Source organism: Elephas maximus, chromosome 8 (genome assembly GCF_024166365.1).
Source record: "Elephas maximus indicus isolate mEleMax1 chromosome 8, mEleMax1 primary haplotype, whole genome shotgun sequence".
Taxonomy (NCBI): Eukaryota; Metazoa; Chordata; class Mammalia; order Proboscidea; family Elephantidae; genus Elephas; species Elephas maximus.
The window spans coordinates 65,968,809-65,992,093 of NC_064826.1; the positions used below are offsets into that span (position 1 = coordinate 65,968,809).

Here is a 23,285-nt window from a genome sequence, read left to right on the forward strand (position 1 = left end):
AAAAGTGGAGAGCCACTAGGGTACTTAGGAAATCCAAGGGAAGGGTGAACAACTGGACTCAGGAAGGTGATATCTTGAGAGATATCACCAATGGAATGCTGCCATTAATTATCCTGAGTGGTTTGCCAGCCCACGGGTTCTGTGTTTCAGTTCAAAATTTACAAAAGCAAAGCTAGAGAATGCAATTGACCCAGCTTGTGTCAAGTATCCACACTACTATTAATTAATTAATTAATTAATTAATTAATTGTCCCTGGGAAGCTAGACACCTGTGTATTGGGGCAATCTCCAAAGGTAAGAACATCCCTGTCAACCAGGCAGATATCCAAGAGGAATCTTTTGTACCCATCTTCGTACCCTTGTCCATACTCTCCTCTCCATCCTCTCCTAAAACCTACCTATTTGACATAGTCCAAGTCAAGTTTCATTTCTTTTCAGATGCCCCTTCTAATTCCTCTCCCTACTACACCTCACCTCAGTGGAAGTGATTATTTTCTCCTCTCTGCTTCTATACCCACTGCCGTCGGAACTCTGTTTATACCTCCTTTAGTACATATTGTGTTCTGCTTTTATGTTTGGATTGTAGTTATTTGCACCTGTGTCTTACCTCTCTCTACTTAATGACGAGTTCCTATAGAGCATAGCATGTTATTACTGACGTTCTTATCCCACGTTCCACCTGGCATGATGCCTTACATATGCTGCAGTGGACAGGAAAGGATGTGGCCTTTAAATCCAAACAGAATTCCAACCAGTTTCTCACTTCATCACTTAGGAGCAACAGAGTCTTGGACAAGTTACTTATCCAGAGATTCTTGCCTACTTTAAAGAGTCACAAGGACCAAACGAGTTAACATATCACTCAGCTTAGTGTCTGGAGCATAAATGGACACTAAAACATGTTTGTTCCTTTCCCTTCCCCTCCCACAAAAGCTAGATGGTATTTCTCTTTAAGACCAAACTGGGCTTGAGAGCAGATCTGACATTTCCAGGTAAAATTCCCATGGTAACTATTGGATAATCCATCCCCATGAGTAATCAAATGATCACAAATTGCATTATCAGTCATGATCTCCTTAAAATCAGAATTTTTAACAACATTTAAGGTTTAAATAATTGTTAGTGACTTTCATTGGAGAGTAAGAAAATGTGACTGAATCATGTTGAAACAAACAATGAAAAAAAGATACACTAGAGGAGACTTTGAAACTATAAAAACTTGCATAAAATAGGATTTAAAACAGTCTCTTTAGGCCTTAAGATCCCAGTTATAGAAAGTGCCCTAAAGGCATTTCACTGGTATCCTACTGAAACTCTCCCTGTTTTCTAAAGAAGCTTTAAAGCCAAATAATTTAAAATATTCTTAAAATGGAAAAAGAAAAGCTGCAAGTGGGTGCCAACGATGAGACCCAGATGTGAAGCTGTGGGATATTATCCCAGACACATCTGGCTGCTCCTTGGCCCCTGTGGTAGCAGTGTCAATGTTTATAGAGTTGCTTTTTCACATGTGACATAGTTAAACTTCAGATGGACTGTCTGGAGACGACTGTGTTTATCTGGATGTTAATTTCTTTGAATGGGCTTTGAATCAAAGGCCTTTCTTAATAGGCCTTTGATTCATCCACTGAGAAGTGTTTTCTAATAAAGAATGATTACTTCCCCTGGTGGCCGCATACATGTGTATGATTGCATGCTTATACTTCCTCTTCGCCAACCAGCAAGTTGTTAACTGTCTGCAGCTTTCTTAAGTTGAGGGCACCAAAAGAATGAATAAAACCACACAGAAGACACAGTTTCAATTATTTTTGATAGGAAAAAAAAAAAGTAAGAGTTTAAATTTATAAGGACAATCTCCTGGCAAACATATATACAACATTGTGCAAAAGAAAAGAAAAATTACATTATCTATGGGAAGAGAGTGATATGGTCTGCTTTAATCCTGATGCTGTGGCTAATAGGGCTCCCCAATGGGAATGCCAGGGAGGAGGGGTGTTTTCATGAAATCCATTCTAATGCAGAAATGCCTCCCACAAGATTCATCCTCAGTGTATTTAGTAACACTCAGGACTGAGTTCACGTAGGGTGAGTAGGTATTTCTTATACCTAGCCTCACTGTAGTGTCCACCTTGTTATTTCACTGGTTGTGTCTCTTGAGCTTAGTTTAGTTACTGACATTGTTCAACAACAAAATATAAGGCCTTTCCACCGAGCATGGAGTTATTGAAAGAAAATGGAGTGTTTGTAATCTGGCAGATTTTGGCACAAGTTTTTCTTATGCTAGGAATTACTAGAACCTGATTTCAGAGGTTAAAAAAAAAAAAAAAAAATCCCTACTCTGAAATAGAAAAAATTCCATAATACAGTTTAATACAATTTGGCAAGTACTTAATAGGGGGATTTAATACAATTTGGCAAGTGCTTAATAGGAAGGTGCCCATAATGCTAATGGAGCCCATAAGAGGCCAGGGAGTTTGGATAGCTAGGGTCTGGAGGGCTTGATGCCTGTGTTGAGTCTTTAGGATGAATTAAAAAAAAAAAAAAAGTAAAAAACAGAGGGGAGGCATTCCAATGAGAGTATTGGACTCATAGGTACAGAGGCTGTACCTGAGTACCTCATAACTAGCCCAGTGAGGTACGGACATAGGGGTGGGGATGGGGCAGGTTGTAAAAGAGTAAGCAGAGGAGGTAGAAAATGATAGATCATGAAGGATCCTATATGACCTTGATTTTGCCTTGAAAGTAATGGAGAACCATTGAAAGTATTTTAATAAGCAGGGGAGTGATCTAGCCAAATGTATATTTAGTAAAGTCATCCTGACAAAAGATAAAAAATGCAGGAGGTGGGGCCTGGCGAGCCTGGCAGGAGAAAGCCATTTAGGAGGCTGTTACCTTCATCCAGACAAGAAATTAATTTAGGACGCTCTGATCTTAAGGATGGAAAAAAAACATGCACGTGAAAGACACTGGGGAAGTAGTGAAACACAGTATGTGGGGGTGAGAGAGAGGAAGGAATATAAATGAATATGGGGTGTCTGGCCTGGACAGCTAGGTGAGTATGAGAGCAAGGCACGAAAGCAGGAAACACTGGAAGAGCAGTATATTTTGTGTGGAAGGTGTGCTCATTTTCTTTGTGCTGCCTCTGATGTGTCTACGAACAGCATGAGAAATCTCCAGTAGAAGGTGCAGCCAGAAGAGAAATCAAGCCTAGAGATATAGATTTGAAAATTATCAACATATTAATGCCTATTAAAGCCGCTGGAACATATGAAGTCACCCAGGGAGAATGTGTAGAACCAAAAAAGAGCGCAGAGAATGGTCCCCTGTAGAATATTGCCATTTTAGACATAGATAAGAGAAAAAGTACTCATAGGGACCAAGAAGAGTGATCAGAGAAGAAAATCAGTAGAGAGGAAGATGCAATGGAAGCCAATATACGAGAAAGGAAGGAGTAGCCCAAAGTGTTAGATAATGCAGAGACGTCAAGCAGTGTTTGCAGCTACTGGTGACTATGGCAAGCACAAGCAGAGCGTTGGAGACAGAATCCAGATTGCAGTAGGCTGAGGCAGTAAAATGGCATTAAGTGTGCTACAACTTAAAAAAAAGAAAAAAAAACATTTAAAGGTATGTTATATATTTTTATATAGTATGTGTGTGTAAAAATAAGAAAGTTTCTCTTCGATTGTCATCTTGACATGATCCATCCTTGTGATCTCTTCCATTTAGTACCCTGAGCTGATGGTCGCTTCCTACAACAACAATGAAGATGCTCCTCATGAACCAGATGGAGTGGCCTTGGTTTGGAATATGAAGTTTAAGAAAACCACACCAGAGTACATCTTCCACTGTCAGGTAGGAATCAGCATAGTAAAAATAACTTACATCTCCTACTAGACCAAATGTAGCTTATGCTGCATGACATTTGTCTCAGAGTGAGAGGAAGAACTAAGTTTAAGAGTGGAATTGTTGACAATTTTGGAAAAATCCCCCAGAGTAACCTAATGTTTTGAGAAAGTTGCAACCCTCCTCAAACAGTTAGGAAGCCTAGCTGGGGACTGTGTATCATCTTCTTTCTATTTAAAACAGTTCCCATGAGGATGAATTTATAAAGACCTCACACTTATGAAGAAATCGTGGTATACCACTTCCTCTGCTTAGCAGCAACATATACTTGCCCACCCACGTGGACATCCTCAGAGCACTATCATTTCAAGCTCCTTCTTCTCCCTGAAATGTGGTTCAATGGGATTTCTCCAGTTTTAAGTTTACAGATGCCATCTTGCTTTACAAATAATAATTTTGTAGCAGGTGTGGGGGAAGCCTTACCACCAATATTTCTTGAGTTATTGAGAAAGGTAGATGCTGTTCCTAACTTCCAAGTGCAGGATAATTTTAGATAGTTTGGGGTATTTTACTCCTTCTGTCTCCTGACACATTTGTCTGCATAGTACAGACTGAAACTATGTTGCGCTTGTGCACACTCAGCTTGGCTCTGTTGCCATGACTCTGCCTAAATAATCAGCCTCAGCATTGGCCAATATACCAACCTCTTTAATAATGCCCCATCCAGTGATTATGCCCAGGAAAATGAAGAGCAAACCGTCCAACTCAAAGTTTCAGGTCCTCCAATATTATAATTCAGAGGTTTTGGGTGGCGGAGTACTCTGAATACAAACACAGGCAGTCCCCAGGTTATCAACGTCCCATTACATACAACCCTAGTTAAAAACCAACCCCAGTAAAGCCTATTATATTAAAAATTCAAGGTACACACAGTAGTTTGTAATAACAAATGGGTGCTACTTTGCAACATGCATCAAAACATTATTATTATTACTGTATTATTATGTTAAAGATGTTTTAGTGTATCTGGAAGTGTTTCTTTAATTTTTTTATGCATAGAAATGTGCAGTATATGCTGTACACTAAGACAAACATTTGACCAACTGATGTTAGATAGGAACCATACCTAACTGTTCCGGTTTACATACAAATTCAACTTAAAGACAAACTTAGGGACAGAATTCATTTGTAATTCAGGGACTGCCTATACATCATTGAAGAGAGTAAGTTAGCCCGTTGATGTTCAGAAGCTTAGTGCCATTTTATATCTAAGAGCTGAGTACCTTTTTGAACTAAAATGTGTTTAGACTTTAGAACATTATCAGATATAATTTAGAGAACAGGAGCTGCTGGAATAAAAGTCCCAGCTTCAACCTGATTGAGTAACCTCTAACTCTGGCCATATTTTTCTAATTTGCTATCTCAAAAACAACAAGAAGACTAGGTCTGCATAGCAAATAACCTTTATTTTTGAACCTTTGAAATGAGAACGCTTTTTTTTTTTTTTAGATTATCAAGTTTGTCAGCCTGATATGCTCTTTCTGTAAACATAGAAACACAAAATCCTAATTTTGTTCAGATTGTTAAGAGGTTTGCTGAGTTACCAGGAAACTACTATAAGGGGTATGGGATAAGAAGAAGATGTTTTTGAAAAACAGGGCTTTATAAACTATTTTGATATTACATGAAGCATATCTTAAATTTTTTAAAAAATCTAAGAATTAGCATATTGCATGATATTCATCATCAATGTACATTATATTTATCATCATATTATTTTTTTAACTCTATTAGCTGACAACAGGTAGCCTATGAAATAACAATGTGATGATACACGCTTAATATTCACAACACTGCATAGTGAATAGATCGGCAGGAGCATAATTATGCTGAGGAAAGAAGCAAACCCCAGACATCTTTGGAATTACCTGAAATGTAAAAATTACCTGTTTAATTACACAACAATAGTTAATGCTAGTATTGATTGAAGAAGGCATCCTTTCTTTCCTCTCCTGGTATCTGTGGGATCATTCACTAAAGATTTCACCACCACACATTTGATTTAATTTTTAGTTCCTTTAAAAAGTCCAATGTATGAATTTTAGAAGAAACTCAATGCCTGCATTAATTAAAAAAAAAAAAAGGCCAGAATATCTGAACATGGTATTCACACCAGACTTACCACAAAATGCTGGCTAACTAAAATATCTCAGTTCCCCAAATTCCTATCATGATCTTCACTTTCAAACTATAAGGCTGATCAAGAGAATAAGCAAAAGACCACAAAGACTCAGACTTTAGGTGTCAAAAGCTACTCAAGTTAACCACACACATGCTTAAAGAGATTGAAAATCATGATTATGCTACTCAGATATAAATGATAAGTAGTTCTTAAAAGGGAACATTTAGAAAAACTTATGAAAACACAAATTGCTGAATACCACTGTAGTATGTGGTTTCTGCCACTGATTTTCTTAAACTGATCTAACTGTAGGGGTCAGAATGTATGACCAGCTCTGGGACAGTATAAAAACAAAGAGTTTTGACCCTCTCCAGAGGAGGAAAGGGCACCACAAAAGTAATAAGGACCTTCCGAGGACCCCTGGATCTCACCCCACAGCAATCCAGGATACCAATATCTCTTCCGCAACTTCTGAAGTTCTACTAATTCCAGATCTCTTTGGGCTAATCAGCAAATGCACCTGGAGTGACTATCTTTGTTGTTGTTGGGTGCTGTCGAGTCAGTTCCCACTCATAGCAACCCTATGCACAACAGAACGAAACACTGCCCAGCCCTGTGCCATCCTCACAATTGTTGCTATGCTTGACCCCATTGTTGCAGCCACTGTGTCAATCCATCTTGTTGAGGGTCTTCTCTTTTTTGCTGACTCTCTATTTACCAAGCATGATGTTCTTCTCTAGGAACTGGTCCCTGCTGATAACATGTCCAAAGTATGTGAGACGTAGTCTCACCATCCTTGCTTCCAAGGAGCATTCTGGTTGTACTTCTTCAAAGACAGATTTGTTCATTCTTTTGGCAGTCCATGGTATATTCAATATTCCTTGCCAACACCAAATTTAAAGGCATCAATTCTTCTTCAGTTTTCCTTATTCATTGTCCAGCTTTTGCATGCATATGAGGTGATTGAAAACACCATGGCTTGGGCCAGGTTCACCTTAGTCCTCAAGGTGACATCTTTGCTTTTCAACACTTTAAAGAGGTCTTTTGCAGCAGATTTGCCCAATGCAATACATATTCTGATTTCTTAACTACTGCTTCTATGGTTGTTGATCGTGGATCCAAGTAAAATGAAATCCTTGACAATGTCAGTAATTTGTCCATTTATTATGATGTTCCTTATTGGCCCAGTTGTGAGGATTTTTGTTTTCTTTATGTTGAGATGTAATCCATACTGAAGGCTGTGGTCTTTGATCTTCATTAGTAAGTGCTTCAAGTCCTCTTCACTTTCAGTAAGCAAGGTTATGCCATCTGCATAACAAAGGTTGTTAATGAGCCTGCCTTCAGTCCTGATGCCCTGTTCTTCTTCATATAGTCCAGCTTCTCAGATTATTTTTTGCTTGGCATACAGATTGAATAGGTATGGTGAAAGGATACGACCATGATGTACACCTTTCTTGACTTTAAACCATGCAGTACCCCCTTGTTCTGTTTGGAAAACTGCCTGTTGATCCATGTACAGATTCCTCATGAGCACAATTAAGTATTCCAGACTTCCCGTTCTCTGCAATGTTATCCATAATTTGTTATGATCCACACAGTTGAATGCCTTAGCATAGTCAGTTAAACACAGGTAAACATCTTTCTGGTATTCTCTGCTTTCAGCCAGGATCCATCTGACATCACCAGAGATATCCCTGGTTCCACGTCCTCTTCTAAATTTGGCTTGAATTTCTGGTAGTACCTTGTCAATACACTGCTGCAGCCGCTTCTGAATGATCTTCAGCAAAGTTTTGCTTGCATGTAGTGTTAATGATATTATTTGATAATTTCCAAATTCAGTTGTATTACCTTTCTTGGGAATAGGCATAAATATGAATCTCTTCCACTCAGTTGGCCAAGTAACTGTCTTCCAAATTTCTTGGCATAGATAAGTGAGCGCATCTAGTGCTGCATCCATTTGTTGAAACATCTCAATTGGTATTCTGTCAGTTCCCAGAGCCTTGTTTTTTGCTAATGCCTTCAGTGCAGTTTGGACTTTTCTTCAGTACCATCAGTTCCTGATCATATGTTACCTCCTGAAATGATTGAACGTTGACCAATTCTTTCTGGTACAGTGGCAGTGTGTATTCCTTCCATCTTCTTTTGATGGTTCCTGCATCATTTAAAATTTTCTCCATAGAACCCTTCGGTATTACAACTCGAGGCTTGACTTTTTCTTCAGTTCTTCCAGCTTGAGAAATGCTGAGCATGTTCTTCCCTTTTGGTTTTCTATCTCCAGGTCTTTGCACATGTCATCATAATACTTTGTCTTCTTGAGCTGTCCTGTGACATCTTCTGTTCAGCTCTTTTACTTCATCATTTTTTCCTTTCGTTTTTGCTACTCGATGTTCAAGAGCAAGTCTCAGAGTCTTTTCTGACATCCATTTAGGTCTTTCCTTTCTCTCTTGCTTTTTAATGACCTCTTTCTTTCTTCATGTATGATGTCCTTGATGTCATTCCACAACTTGTCTGGTCTTCAGTCATTAGTATTCAGCACATCAAATCTGTTCTTGAGAAGGGAAATTATTAGACATCAAGTGAATGGGAGCTTTGCTAAGAGGTGAGGAAAATGTTAATTTGGGGACATGGAGAGTGTCTCTGTGACATTGACTCTGCATAAAGAACTGAACTTGCATGTATTGAGAATCTACTTTTTATATTCATTATCGTAAACTCCTATTATTCCCTGTGCCCCCAGATGAGAAACTGTGACTCAGAGAAGTCACAAAACTAGGGCAGGTTCCTGTGAGTGGCAAACCCAGGTTTGAAGGCAGCTCATTTTCACTCTAAAATCCATGTTCTTCCCATTGCCTCACACTGCATGAGTAGGGGACTCAGCCAGATAACACATGCAGGTGTGTGTGTGATAGGGAGAAGAAATGGACCAGAGTTGTTTCTTCACCTTAGCTGGTCACTGAAATCACCAGGGCAACTTTTACAAATACTGATATCCAGATTCCACCAAGAGAGATTCTGATTTAATTAGCCTGGAGTATGGTCTGGGCATTTGTAAAAGCTTTCCAAGTGATTTGAATATGCAATAGGAATTGAGAACCACTGGAATAAAGACATGTATACAGAGGAGCGATGAGGTAAGGAGCTGGGAAAGTGCCAAATCTAGTTGGCTCCTTTAGTTGGAAGTGTAGGACTTTTCTTCTCAGCTCCACAATCCCCTTTTCCTCCTTGACCCAAACTGGAGTGGTATTTCTTTCCTTTTTTACTCTGATGCTGATCTCCTAGTCCTACCTGACCCCATTTGGGAAATTTTCTACCTAACTATCCTTGTCTTCCCCCTCCCTATACTCATCTATTGCTGGGAGCTAGAGCTCAAGACCATGACATGGGGACATTGTGCATTGGCAAGCACATTGACATAGTCGGTATCCATGAAGTTGGAATAAAAGCAGGTAAATATCAATGGCTGCCAAAATAAAACAAAATCACTCTAATACTGAGTGTGCCTGAGTTGTAGTAGACCAAATTAGAAGCCCTTGCACAGTCAGAGGTTGGGAATGAAGAAGTCATAGATGAATTTGTGCGTGAAGATTAAGTGGAGGGGAAAAAATAATAAGACAGTTTGGATAGTATGCACGAATGTCAACTGCAATAGCTATAGAGATACCTACATTTGTCTGTATTTTACATTTTCCCAACACTTCTGCCTACTTGATCTCATTGGTCCTTGCAACAGGAAGTTAGAAAAAAATGTTATTATTTTCCTTTTACAGTTGAGAGAATTCACACTTTAAGATTGACCCAGCTGGTAAGCAGTAGAGCCAATACTAGGACTGAGGTTTTCTGACTTCACACAGCGCTTATTCTACCACCTACATCATGCCATCTCCCAGCTGTACTCTAAAGGGACAGGCAACCTTAGGAATTTATAACAATGGCTGTATAATTCATTTGAGGTGTATTTTTTGGCAGCCGACCATTTATAAGACTTGAATTAGATACAAGATGGCCCAAGTATGGTCCTAGAGGTGGCTATGTTTACCACCTTCTGAACATAAAGGGGAATTTAGAGAGCCCTCAAAATTAAAAATGTACATGAGAAAAATTAAAACCCCACTCACTGACCTATAATTTTCTTCTAGATCATTTCTGATCTTTGGGCAAAACTTGTTTATTACAACTCATCCTTTCTAGACATTTGTTCAATGGATCAAGTACAGTTTGAAATGTTATTTGTTTTCACATTCTGCTGTGATGTTTCAATAATTTCAAAGATTATATGATCCGTTTGCTTAGTAAAGAGGTCTGGGGATAGATAGAAGCAAAGGGTGCCTTATGAGGATTGTATTTTATAATTTTGGAATAATTGCATTAATTATCCATTTTCCACCAATCCTTGCTAATTCTTACTATTTTTTCATAAGTGTATAATTGTTAACAAATCTAATGGCTCTGAAAAGCGTCAGTGGCTTGCCATCGTTTCAGGCACTAGAAAGCAAATGCACAAGAAACAGACATCAGATCAGTGTTCCTTTGCAAGAATTGACAGGCTTTTAGCCTAATCATAAAAAGATTTCAGTGTGAAGGCTACTTTTTCTCTATTATGAATTGCAAGGCCAAATACCTTCTATTTGCCTGGGCAGTTTCTTGCCTTTACTAAACTGAATTTTTATGTGGGCTCTGGTTCTGCATTTTCTATTTTAATTTCAATAAAAGCCATCCATACTTGGAAAAATATCGGTGGACTCTGCATAGAAATCAGCCACTCAACGCCACCGCACAATCTGGCAACACTCCTGCCATCTTCTGTAGTGGTTTCCGCACACTGTCATTAGGTTATGTGTCTGACCACCCTGCGTTGCTTACCCTGGTGTGGTCCTTCTCTTTTAAACTGGATGAATAGAATCAGAAATATGTATCTTAGAATTATCTGCATTGAGGTAAGTGGAAAAGCTATATTTAGAGGCTTGGTTTGGTCAGAGGGTTTTTATTTTTACTTTTATTTTTTTTTTCCTGATTTGGTTTCTTTGTCCTTGGCATTCTGTTTTTAAGGATTATCTGAAAATGACCTGAAACTGACAATGACCTGAAGCCCTCACTGTTTCAGGGGGAAAGCTGAATGCGAAGAGGGGCAATAGGAACTAACACCTTCTGTGCCAGGGTTTAAAATCCTCGGTTGACTTTTTTTCCTACATGTGGCTTCACTTCTCATTAAGATTCCGTAAAGGATATGGATTAGAGTGCAACTCACGGCCTCTGTTGTCCAGCATTTGGTTTTACAGGAGGTTCCCGCCGACCTCCAGGAGAGTTCCGCCTGTGAGGAGCGATGGTAACACAAGAGGGAATGTGGTCTGGGGGTCAGATGAGGGGACAGCAAGTGGGAACCTGCAGCTCCATTCCTAGCTGACCACACTGCTGAGAGGCTGTGGGTGAGTCTCAGAGGCTTTGCTGCTGTGTTTACTGATCCCAGGAAAAGAAGACACCTCCAGGCTCTAATGCAATTGCAGGGTTTATTTAAATGAACTTGATTTCTTTCTTCTATCAACTTTTGTTCCCCACCCCCATCCCACCCAGATTGTAGTCCATATTCTAAATTTACAACACAGCGATGGGCATAAAGATATAAATTCATTTAAATTAATTTTCTATGGTGTGCGATGACCAGAAAAGCCCCTCAAATGGTTTGCTCTCAGCTGCTAACCAAAAGGGTAGTGGTTCAAACCCACCCGTGGTGCTACAGCAGAAAGGCCGCACCATCCGCCTCTGTTGAGATTATTGTCGTTGTGTGCCCTGGAGTTGATTCTGACTTAGCACGACCCTATATGATAGGGTAGAACTGCTGCATGGGGTTTCCTGGGCTATAATCTTTATGGGAGCAGATTGCCAGGTCTTTTCTCCCTCAGAGTTGCTGGTGAGTTGGAACCACTGACCTTCCTGTTAGCAACCAAGCACTTAACCTTTGTGCCACTAGGGCTCCTTCTATAAAGATTACAGCCAAGGAAACCCCATGGAGCAGCTTTACTCTGTAATGCATGGGGCCCCCATGTGTCAGAATTAACTCGAGGGCCACAGGTTTTGTTTATGTTATGACCAGAGAAGTGTTAGAATTTGTCTTAAAGTTTTCTTGTTTTGTTTTGTTTCTAATAAAATGAAAGGTAAGTTTCTTATGGCCCTGGTGATAAAAAGGAAAAGGCATTTTCTGGGCTTTTCTCTTGGATGTGCTGAGAACTGGTTCTTCATTGGAGGTCAAAAACAACAAGGGGTTGAAAGAATAGAAAGTTCTTTGACAGCTAGTACTATATACTCAATGTGAGTCCCTGGAGCAATAAAATGAAAACACCTAAGAGGTGCTTGGAGCCCTGGTGGCGCAGAGGCTCAGAGCTACTAAGCTACAGTTGCTAACCAAACAGTTGGCAGTTGGAATCCACCAGCTGCTCCCTAGGAACCCTAAGGGGCAGTTCCACTCTGTCCTATAGAGTCGCTGTGAGTCGGGATCGACTCGACAGCAACGGGTTTGGATTTAAGAGGTGCTTAATAATTGGAAAATAAACTCTGCATCGTGGTCAAGAATATTCTAACTAATGTAAGGATGACCCAAATAGTTTTCAAATTTGAGGCTTCTTGCACCTCTAGATGGGAAAACACACAAAAGGAAACCTTAACCAGTGTTGTACAGATTGTGATAAATATTTTGAAGTATAAAATTATGGAACATTCGTGTAGATGCTGAAAAGGTAAAATAAGGCTCTTTCATAAAAGTTACCATACAAATTATATTGATCAGACAGACGAAAAGCAGCACAGCAGTGCTGTTTTGTGCCATGAGGAAAGGCGTACGGAGCTTAAACGTACATGCTAAAATGAAATGCAGACATTGGGAAACACTTCTTTTATGCCAATTGAGTATGACTGGTCTGGGGATGGAGGCTTGCACTAGACACTGATTCTTATTAAATAAAACAGCAGGACCTTCATTTTCTGTTTTGGCCCAGGAAGCTGGAAGCAGAGAAACTGCCTTGCCGTCTTTCATTCTTTAGCAACGCTCTTTCTGGAATCTTCTCCAAAAAGTAACACAAGAAGAATCAGAATTAAAAGTTGGAATACATCTAGGGAAATTTTCAGCAGGATTATAACAAAGAAATTGTATCACAGACAATTCCTCATCTGAGATCAGCACATGAAGGCAGTTATATACCTCACAAACAATCCCCTGATCTGTTTGAAGAGGATGCCATGAGAATACACTTCTCAAAAAACTGGTTTTTAGCTCATTTTATTTTTCTTGCCATGTCATGTGTCAGGTGATCAAGCCAAACCCTAATGTTATCACAAAAACAATCTAAGACTCTTATTATTGTTTGCTGTGCCTTATTACTGTGCACATATATTGTAGGCATAGACCCCCAGCATTGCAGTTCCCTAAATGTCCTTCCCTTCTCTTCCCCTAATGGGGGTTCTGCTTAGCTCTTAGGATTATTGTGGATAAAAGGGATAATATAGGTAAACATGATTTGAAAAGATAGAAGTATTCTCTTTATATTTGATTCTTTCACTCTTATTGCATGATAGTCACATGAGAGGGAGCTTAAACCTTGGAATTTTTTATTTTTCTTGCTTGGATAGATTCCCAAAGAAGTTTCACCTACCATAGCCCCATTCACTCACTCATTCATTCATTCATTCAACATAATTTTGGGGCCCCTACTATGGCCAGGCTGTCATGGCAAAAATTGGCTGAAGCTGAGAAGTGGCTGTCTACTCTCCAGAAGAACTCTTCAGTTTGCCCCAGTCCCCACCATGCCCTATTTTTAATCATCTGGCCAGCTCCTCTCCATCATGTTAGTTGCCTGGGCCTTGTTCGCATTAGTCAGATTCTTATGTGTGCCAAGTGAAGAGAGAGTCTGAGACAATTCCAAAAGTTTTCTCATACCAGTCATTTAACCATTTGCTGAATGACTAAATGATGAAATATTTACTCACTCCTAGGAGACCATCATGGTGGTGAGTAAGGATGCATTGGTGCGAAAGGCTCGACCATCATCTCGGCTTCTGTATTTGTGCCACATGCTAAGTACAGTTGCATGAGGCAAAGCCTTTTGGCTTCCTTGCTTATTTCCGCACCCGTGTTGACTCAGGCACAGTGTTCATAACGAAACCGTCAACTATAGCCATAGTTCAGTAGGCTCTACTGAATGCTGCACAAACTAGCTTACCATTTTAGGTAGAGAAGAATAGCCTAACCCATCCTGAAGCAAGAGTAAGGAAGATGGGACTGACAGATGTTCTCTACATTCATCTAAGACCAATGTTAGCATCTCTGTTAAGAGCCGTCCCTCCCATAGAGCCCTAGGAGGAGAGTTCTCATTCTCTGGAATATCAGAGTGTGCTTTTTCTTTATCCTTACAATTATATGGCTCAGACAGAATCTTTATATAGGCAAAAGTAGGTTTAAAAGAATACCAGGTAGTGCGAAAGGAAAGAGAAGTCACAGAAGGGCAACATCATCTCTCAGAATATGTGTGTGGGGGACCTCGCTTCAGGAAAAGAAGTAGTAAGCAGCAGAGGGTGGGCTGTGATGTGGCGCCAGCAATTTACTAAGGTCCCACCCATCTCTGTGTGCGATGCCTGGACATTGGTTCAACTTCTTTATAGTCTACAAAAGGAGCCACCTCTAGACTTCAGACCACCTATTTCTAAAACATATATATATTTTTTTTTCTCTCAGTAAACTTGACATAAACTTTCTGCTTTGTTTGGGCATCTTTAAGTTCTAATATCATTTGATAAAAGGACTGTTTGAACGTACTGTGTTACTAATAAATACAGAGACTTTCCTATTCCCTAATAGTCATGTTATTTTAATTCATTTCAGAGAGTTATTCTTAGCAAGAAACTGATTAATTTTTTAAATTATTTGAAAACATACATTATTAAAGAGAATTTGTGGAAGTAGAATCATCATCTTCACTTCTGGAGAAAGTTTTTTAACCTTTGTGGTGACACACCCTCTTTACTTTAGGTTGAATCACGCTTACATCTGATTACTCATTTTTAAGTGACATGTTCATTATTAGCTAAAGAATTAAACAAGGTGTTGCCTTTCTTGGACAAAAGATTTGGCTTAGTTGCATTTTAATTTTAATCTCATAATTATATTGAGTTCATGTCTTACTACAAATTGTTGTTGCCATATCATTTTCTAGCTTCACTTTTTTGTTGTTGTTCATAAAATATTGTATGTTTTCTCCATTGAGTTGCTTACAAAATATCTCCAGCACCTATGTACAATAAGGTAGGTTACTTAACAATCTTTTTTTGCTTCTCTGATAACTTTGATATTATATTGAATAATTGAAATTAATTTTGAGCATTCCTTAAAAATGAAAAAACCTGTATTTCTTCAAAATAAGTTTGTTATAAATATAGTTGCCTGGAAAATGAAAGGAACAGGAGCAAAAACTGGATGCAAGTACTCACATTAATACACACACATACACATACCCCAAAACTCTAAAATCCTAGTCAAACGCTATATTTCATAAAAGAGAATTATAGTAATGTTGATGGTTTGCCAAAACCTCAAGCAGTGACAAAATCCACAGAGTGTCCTGAAAGGGATGCCTTTGCAAAACCGTGCCTCTCCAGATGGTTTAGATTAGCCATGTTGAAAAACACATGGCAGCATTAGTTTGGTTTAGAATTCATAGTTAATTCAGTAGATAAAATAATGCAAATTTGAAACCCTATCCTGTGTATCAGAAAAACCATCAAATCTGAGTATTGCTCTTAGGGAAGGTTGGTATGTGATGTGTTGATTTTTAAATGATCTAATTGAAGTAATAAAATTAACTAAGAAAGGATAAAAGAGAATTGAAAATGCAAGAATATAAGTAAAACTTTCTTCTCGGTGGGATATTTATTCCTTTAAGCTGTCACATCCAATCAATTTGTATGGGATTCGACAGCCAATTGTCATTTCCTGAGATATACTATGTAAAGAGGTCGTGTTACAGAGGCAGCATGAAAAAATAATTCCGGAGCATGATGCAGAGAGAAACCAAAATATTCCTGAAGCCCTCAAAGTGTTGCCAGGGTCCCTTCACCTTGCTGTTAACAGCTGATAAGCAGCAAAGCAAACGCCCGAGTTTTTCCTTTGGCTTTTTCAGCTTATTCCACTACACACGCTTTTTCTAAAAAAAAAGGAGTGCTTTTGGGCTTCGTGTTAGCAAATTATTTTGCCTTACATGCGTTTTTTAATCTTGGTAGGAGCTCTGTGTGAACAGGGGCGTCGCACACTGCTCTCTGTCACAGGATGTATAACAGTTACCCCAATCCCTGGCAGTCTCCATCACTAAAAACCTGACCTTCACTGTCCCCTTTCTTGTGTCTGAAATCAGTAGTACTCGCCCTCTGCTCCCACAGTGGGGCGACAGGCAAACAGCTCCCAGAGAAGAATTTGTATATAGGAACAATATTAATTTAAGGATGTGTTTTAGCATGCATGCTACCTGCAGCATGAGTGAAAGCCTTCAGCGGTGTGTTAAAATTGCCCCCAGATGAATGTTCACCCAAGGGCTCAAAGCCTTTCAGAAAATCAATAAAGGGAAAACAGGAGACAGACAGCCTACAAAAGTAGAAATCAGAAGTTTGCAAACATTAGTTCCTGGGCTTAGAAGGGCTTGACTCTCAAAAGTGGCACAGTATTTAATTCCCCCTAAAAGTAACATATTTTGAGCACTTTCTAAGCCTAAAAACTGGAATTGTGGCTTTTAATTGCTGGAGAGAGGTCCATGATCAAAGCAAATGTACTTCTTTGGCAGCAAATACACAAAAAACAAAAGATGTAGGGGTGAGTGGAGAGACCTCTGTGCAGAGAACTTGTGTGGATTCATGAAGATTTCCATGATAAAATTTAATTTTCTTTTAGCCAGACAGATATTTTATTAGCCAATCTTAATGACCAGTCAATAGTTCTGTATACATACCCACTTAATATCTGCAACCTGTGATTATATTTTGTTTCTTCTAATCCTTTTTTAAATAAGTGGAATTGTATCAATGACTGAATAACGGCTAACGATTGCATCTTCTCTTACCAAGTCATCACCAGCCTTGTTTGAACATCTCTCATGCTCCTGTCCCAGGGCAAACTACTCCACCTCTGGCCAGTGCTGGGGGGTTTCCCAGTGTGCTTGCATTAGAATGGCATTCCATCCTAAACAATTGCTTATCAGAGAGGCACAGCCATGTTCCAGTGTCAAGTGGGGCAAGTCTAGGAGCTGGACAGCTGGCTTTGGGTTGCTGGAGAAGAGGAAATGAACACATTTAGGAAAAAAAAAAAACCTGCCTTCCCTACCAACTTCCTTGCATGGTTTACCATCTTTGCCCTTACCTGACTTCCTTTAGCAATTGTCATAGGCATACCAACATTGTGCCAGGTGATTGCCATTAAAATCATTGCAAAGACTTCACTTTGGGGGAGAGCGCTCAGGGAAGGAGCAGCTCCACCTGTGCCCCAGCCCCCAGCTCCCATCCCACACTTCTGACCACGATCCCTGTGTGTTTCCTGGCATTGCCTTTAAGGCTCGTGGCTGCCTTTGTGAGGGCTTGGCTAGATTTCTCATATAATGGAACTGGATTTCCCCGGATTAGCTTCTCTACATATTTAAAGCTGCTGAGACAAGCGTAACACAAATCTCCTACCTTTAGAACAACATAACAATATGTTGTCCCCTTTGTAAGAGGGACGTTTCAGTCAAGTTCTATAAAACGTCCCAAATTGGGACATGGAGAAAGTAGCCCAGTTTTCAGATCAGATTTGGTTCTAAATACTTGGCCTCCAAACTATCCTTTGTATAAATGTAAATGTTCATAGGTCAGGTCTCTGCTGATTTGGGATACTGTTTCAGAAGTGAAAATTTATTCATATCAAGATTATGTGATAACTTAATCTAGTAATCATACATTACAGCCCTGTCTGCTTTAGTGAAGAATTCAAAGTTATTTGTTGTTTGTATATCATAGCTCATAAATGGATGCTTATAAAATGCTTAAAGGACTTATAAACTCTGTATTCTCTAAATTTTATCCCCCCAGCACTGTTCACATAGTTGGCAAATACTCTTTTACATAGTCAGTATAAAGGAAAAGTTATGTTGTTAGGTCCTGTGGAGTCAATTTTCATCTCATAGCAACCCAGTGTGATGGAATAAAACTGCCCCTAGGATTTCCTAGGCTGTAATCTTTATGGGAGCAGGTTGCCAGGTCTTTTCTCCAGCAGAGTCACTAAAAAAAAACCAATGCAGAGTTGCCAGATGGGTTCAAACACCAACTTTTCAGTTAGCAGCCAAGGGCTTAAGTTTTGTGCCACCAGGGCTCCTTAAAGGAAAAGCAAAAAAAAAAAAAAAACCATTGCCATAGAGTCAATTCCAACTCATAATGATCCTATAGGACAAAGTAGAACTGTCCCATAGGGTTTCCAAGGCTATAAATCTTTATGGAAGCAGACTGCCACATCTTTCCCCCCAGAGTGGCTGGTGGGTTTGAACCACTGACATTTTGGTGAGCAGCCAAGTGCTTAACCACTGCACCACCAGGATTCCTTTAAAAGTAGCTATACTTTATTGTTCTGTAATAATTTCGTAGCTAGTTAAGTAATACTTGTATCCCAGGAATAATGTCAAAATAAATGGGAAAGGAGCCCTTGTACTTCTCAGATCTATATTATTCCAAAATAAAACTAAAAACACTTCCCTCAAAAACTATGGATTATTTTTAATGTTGCCGGTATCATGGATAATTATCCTGAGGGGCTCAAGAATTTTCAGTCATGTCTATCAGTGGAATTAATTCAAGCCGTAAATAATATTACATTACTATAGTCCTCAAAATCTTTAAAATTTTTTTAAAAAAACCTTTCTAAAGTAGGGAAGGATATAAATGAGCAAGTAAATAATAGCACTATTCTACAATAGTTCCTAATGAAAACCTTCAGTGCCCTATAAAAAACAAAACAAATCCTTTGCCATCGAGTCAATTCCGACTCATAGCGACCCTTTAAGACAGAGTAGAATTGCCCTGTAAGGTTTCCAGGGAGTGCCTGGTGGATTTAAACTGCCCACCTTTTGGTTAGCAGCCAAACTCTTGAATCACTGACTGCACCTATAAACCAAAAACAAAACCCGTTGCATCGTCGAGTCGATTCTGGCTCAAAGCAACCATAAACCAAAAAATCAAACCCAGTGCTGTCAAGTCGATTCAGACTCATAGTGATCCTATAGAACAGAGTAGAACTGCCCCATAGAGTTTCCAAGGAGCGCCTGGTGGATTTGAACTGCCCACCTGTTGGTTACCAGCTGTAGCACTTAACCACTGTGCCACCAGGGTTTTCCAAAACAACCATACAAAAAAAAACCATAGGTGTGACTAATTCATATCAATATCTGAGTGCGTAATTCTGCAGTGATACAGAGCTGCAACATATGATTCATGTGGAAGAATGAAAGTGCAGAAATAGGGCAAGTAGGTCATTTTTACCTACAGAACAAAGTTTGCCATCCCCCTAGGTTGATAACAGATAGGCCCAAAGATAAACAATCTAAACCTTTGCACCGCAATTTTTTAAGACCCATGAATCTTTACTGCCTAGTTCACACGTATCAAAGTAAGAAAGATGATGTAGTAGCAGTTAAGACAAAGTATGGTATAAATGCCAAGAGCCTATTAGAATTTATGTATGTCCAAACATGATTCCTTGGGGCCTGAATTCTATCCTCTCTGTTCTGGGCCTGAGGGGCCACTACCCATTTCACTAGTTCAGCTTGTTCAGTGCCACCTGTGTTCCACCAGCGGCGGCTTCAGACAGGGAGGAAAGGGAACTCACTGAACTGCTCAGATCCATCTACACCCCAGCTGCTTTATTTATTATCCCAGTAGGGAATGCTTGCCCTGGAAGGCTGTTCCCGCCAGGGTGGGATGGCAGGGAGCAGGTATGCCATCAACAACAAACCCATATTCTTAACATATGTTTCATTTAAGTAACTCTCCTCCTTTAACATACCTCTTCATTCTAAATCCACATCCTGGTTTGCCCACTCTTGTTACCATTTTCTGCTGCCTGTTCTGAATTAATCCTTTGAGGTGGTCATTCCCCGGAAAGAAAAAAGGAAAATGAGAAGAGAGATGCAAAGTTGGGAATGTGAATGAAAGAGAATAGGAGAAAGCCGAGGGAAGGGGGTCATTAACCAGCGTCTGCTTTCATGAGCCAGGTTTTCTTTGAGCTGGGTAAGAAAGGAGAGGTAGAGAAAGAAGAGAAATACAAGGAAAAGACGCTAGAAAGGTTATCCGTTAATAGCCTTACTGAAGAATGAAAAAATTTTTTTTTTGCAATAGAGCTCAATTTACAAAAATTCTTTTGATTCTCCATCGTACTTCATCTCAAAGAATTGATGTAATCTAAAAAGTGGTTAAAATTATTAAAATACTTTCCATCATAGGAAATTAAATGATTTTACTAACTGTCAAAGTCAGTGTTTAAACTGAGATAATTCGAATTATATTTCATGTAGTGATCATGTCATTGAGATGTCTAAACATTTTTTGTCAGAGTAATAATCCCCGATTCTGATTTTTCATCAACAGAAGACTAACTAAAGGTTAGAAATAATCAGCCACCAATTGCTGTTATTTGTAAAACCGACAAAAAAGGCTGGTTTTCTTGAATTCTGAATTTAAATACATTTGCCACTTTGGAAATATTAACCCTTTAGGAGACTTGAAGCATTTTTCTTAGGTTTGTTTTCTGTTCAGAGGATCATGAAACTGCTTCAAAAATTTGATTTAAAGTGTATTTGAAAAATGAAATAGCAATGTCTTAACACTATTAAATATTCTATAAACTAGCAAAATATGCTCTGAATGTCAAATTTGATTTCCCTATCTAGTAGCTAGGTAGCTACCTAGCTAATTGATGTAATCTGAAAAGCTAGCTAGCTAATTGATGTAATCTGAAAAGCTAGCTAGCTAGCTATCATATCCAGCTTTTCCTAGGCCACACCAGACTGGTTTTAAAACGAGGTCACATTAACAATATAAACCATAATTCTCTAGTTCTTACCCCCACTTACAATTTAGGCTCTCCAGGCCCTTCAAATTCCCCCACTTTTTTTTTTTTTTTTATGGGAGCTCCCAGAGGAGATTGCAAGTGTGTTCATGAATAGGGTTCCAGTGACCCCCTAGGAAGGTAAAGGCAACTTGTTGAGACTCCAGTGCCCCGATTTCACTGCCTCCGCCCTAGCCCACACCCATCAGGCAGCCCAGGCTGGCCTCACTTACCTCCAGGGCGAGCTTCACCACCTTTTGCTAGTTTCCATTGCTGAAGCCCCCTTGTTGGCCGTGGTGTTCTGGTATCTAAGCAGCATAGTCATCTCCAGAACTGAAAGCAGCCGGGTCGGGGCACGTTCCATAACAAAGAGGGCAGAATGATTTTGTCCTTGCAATGTGTATTCTTTGCCTTAAAGAAGCCTAAATAATACAGCCTGGTACTCCACTATCTTCCAAAGTTCATAATAAATATTGCCTACACATTTTATCAGTAGCAAACCAGACCAAAAACCAAACTCATCTTCAAGTCGCTTCTGACTTATGGCGACCTCAGGTGTTAGAGTAGAACTGCTCCGTAGAGTTTTTTGGTTGTAATCTTTATGGTCCCTAGGTAGGACAGATGGTTCATCTAAAGGTTGGTGGATTGAACCCACCCATCAGTACTGTGGAAGAAAAGTCCTGACGATCTGCTTCTGTTAAGACTGCAGACAAGAAAATCGTCTGGGGCAGTTCTACTCCGTAACACACAGGGTCACCAGGAGTTGGAGTCAACTCGGTGGCAACCGACGACAGCAGTCTTCACAGAAGCAGATCTCCAGGCCTTGCTTTCATGGCACTGCTGGGTGGGTTCAAACTGCCAACCTTTAGATTAGTAGTCAAGCGCAAATCATTTACACCACCCAGGACCTTTTATCAGTAGCACCCTTATACAACAAATACAGTACTGGCAGATTGCCTAACCAACTTGTCAACACTGCTTAGGCTCAAGCCTGACTACCTGTTTATTTTTATTTCAAATTTAAAATGAGATGATCTTTACTTCATACTGGGGCAGGCTGCATTTTATTAGTCAATTTACTGATAATATCAGTTCAACAGGCATTTGACTATGCTAAGGGAGCCCTTTTTTTTTTTTTTTTTTTTTAAGGGAGCCCTGGTGGAGCAACGGTTAAGCACTGGGCTGCTCACCAAAAGTTTGGTGGTTCGATCCCACCAGAGGCTCTGCAGGAGAAAGGCCTGGTGATCTCCTCAGCAAAGATTACAGCCTAGAAAACCCTCTGTCACATGGTGTCACTGTGAGTCAGAATCCACTCAACAACAGCGCTATGCTAAGTGCTGAGGCCACAGTGATGAATACCGTCTGTTCCCTGCCTTTGAGGAATTTGTCCTTCTTGCCCTATCACAAAAGCAAGAATAAGTGATCTGAGAGCGTGCAAGCTACAAAACTGAAATAATTAGTGTGTGTTTTCCCCCAGACCGCACCCCACCATAGTGTCACCTGACTTAAGACTTACATGACCGTAGAGTAGAGATGGGGATAGTTAGGTTTGATTGTGGAAAGGGCCTTTGGAATTCTGAGCTAGCTCACATCAGGAGGGAGGCGACCTCACATGGAGAATACCTACCTCCTACCTCAAGATCCTGCAAATGGTTCGAGAATGGTTGGTGAACCACAGGTATTCGTAAGGCTGTTTCCTATTAGGCAGGGAAAACTAGAAGCCTTGCTTTTCTTCATCCTTGCTGTAGAATGAAACCAATAAAGTCAGTTACTGTTTAGGCAAGTGAACGCTTGCCTTTCGTTTGGGAGACACAGTTCCCGGGGAGGGACTGACCAATGCAAACCTCCGGGGGGCTTTGTGGGGCAGAGGGAGAGCACAGCTAGAAAGCGGTTCAAGAAATGCAAGAAATCAATGGCAACTCAGTGTGCATGCCATTGAGCTAAATCTACTTAAATCAGAATCATAAGGAAAGCCTTACCTTTGAGCATATATTTTTGTTATTCCACAAATAAAACTGTAGTTCAAAACCTGACACCGTGACTGCCAAGAGAAGGCAGAATATCTGTAGAAGAAACATACATAATGTTTGGAAACATTCATAAGAAAAGTTTTCTTTGCCAGATGCTTGCCATCATGTAGTCTAGATATTTTGAACGTGTTTTAAAATA

The 23,285-nt window shown here is 39.7% G+C and overlaps 1 protein-coding gene across 4 annotated transcripts in view; it reads left to right on the forward strand.

Annotated features, from left to right (window-relative positions):
* DYNC1I1 (dynein cytoplasmic 1 intermediate chain 1) overlaps positions 1 to 23,285 on the forward strand; it is a 325,120-nt gene that overhangs the window by 211,732 nt on the left and 90,103 nt on the right. For all 4 annotated transcript variants that reach the window (XM_049893292.1, XM_049893295.1, XM_049893293.1 and 1 more), the window contains one exon: positions 3,724 to 3,849. In XM_049893292.1, the coding sequence (XP_049749249.1) occupies positions 3,724 to 3,849 (126 nt within the window). The remainder of the gene's footprint in view (positions 1 to 3,723; positions 3,850 to 23,285) is intronic.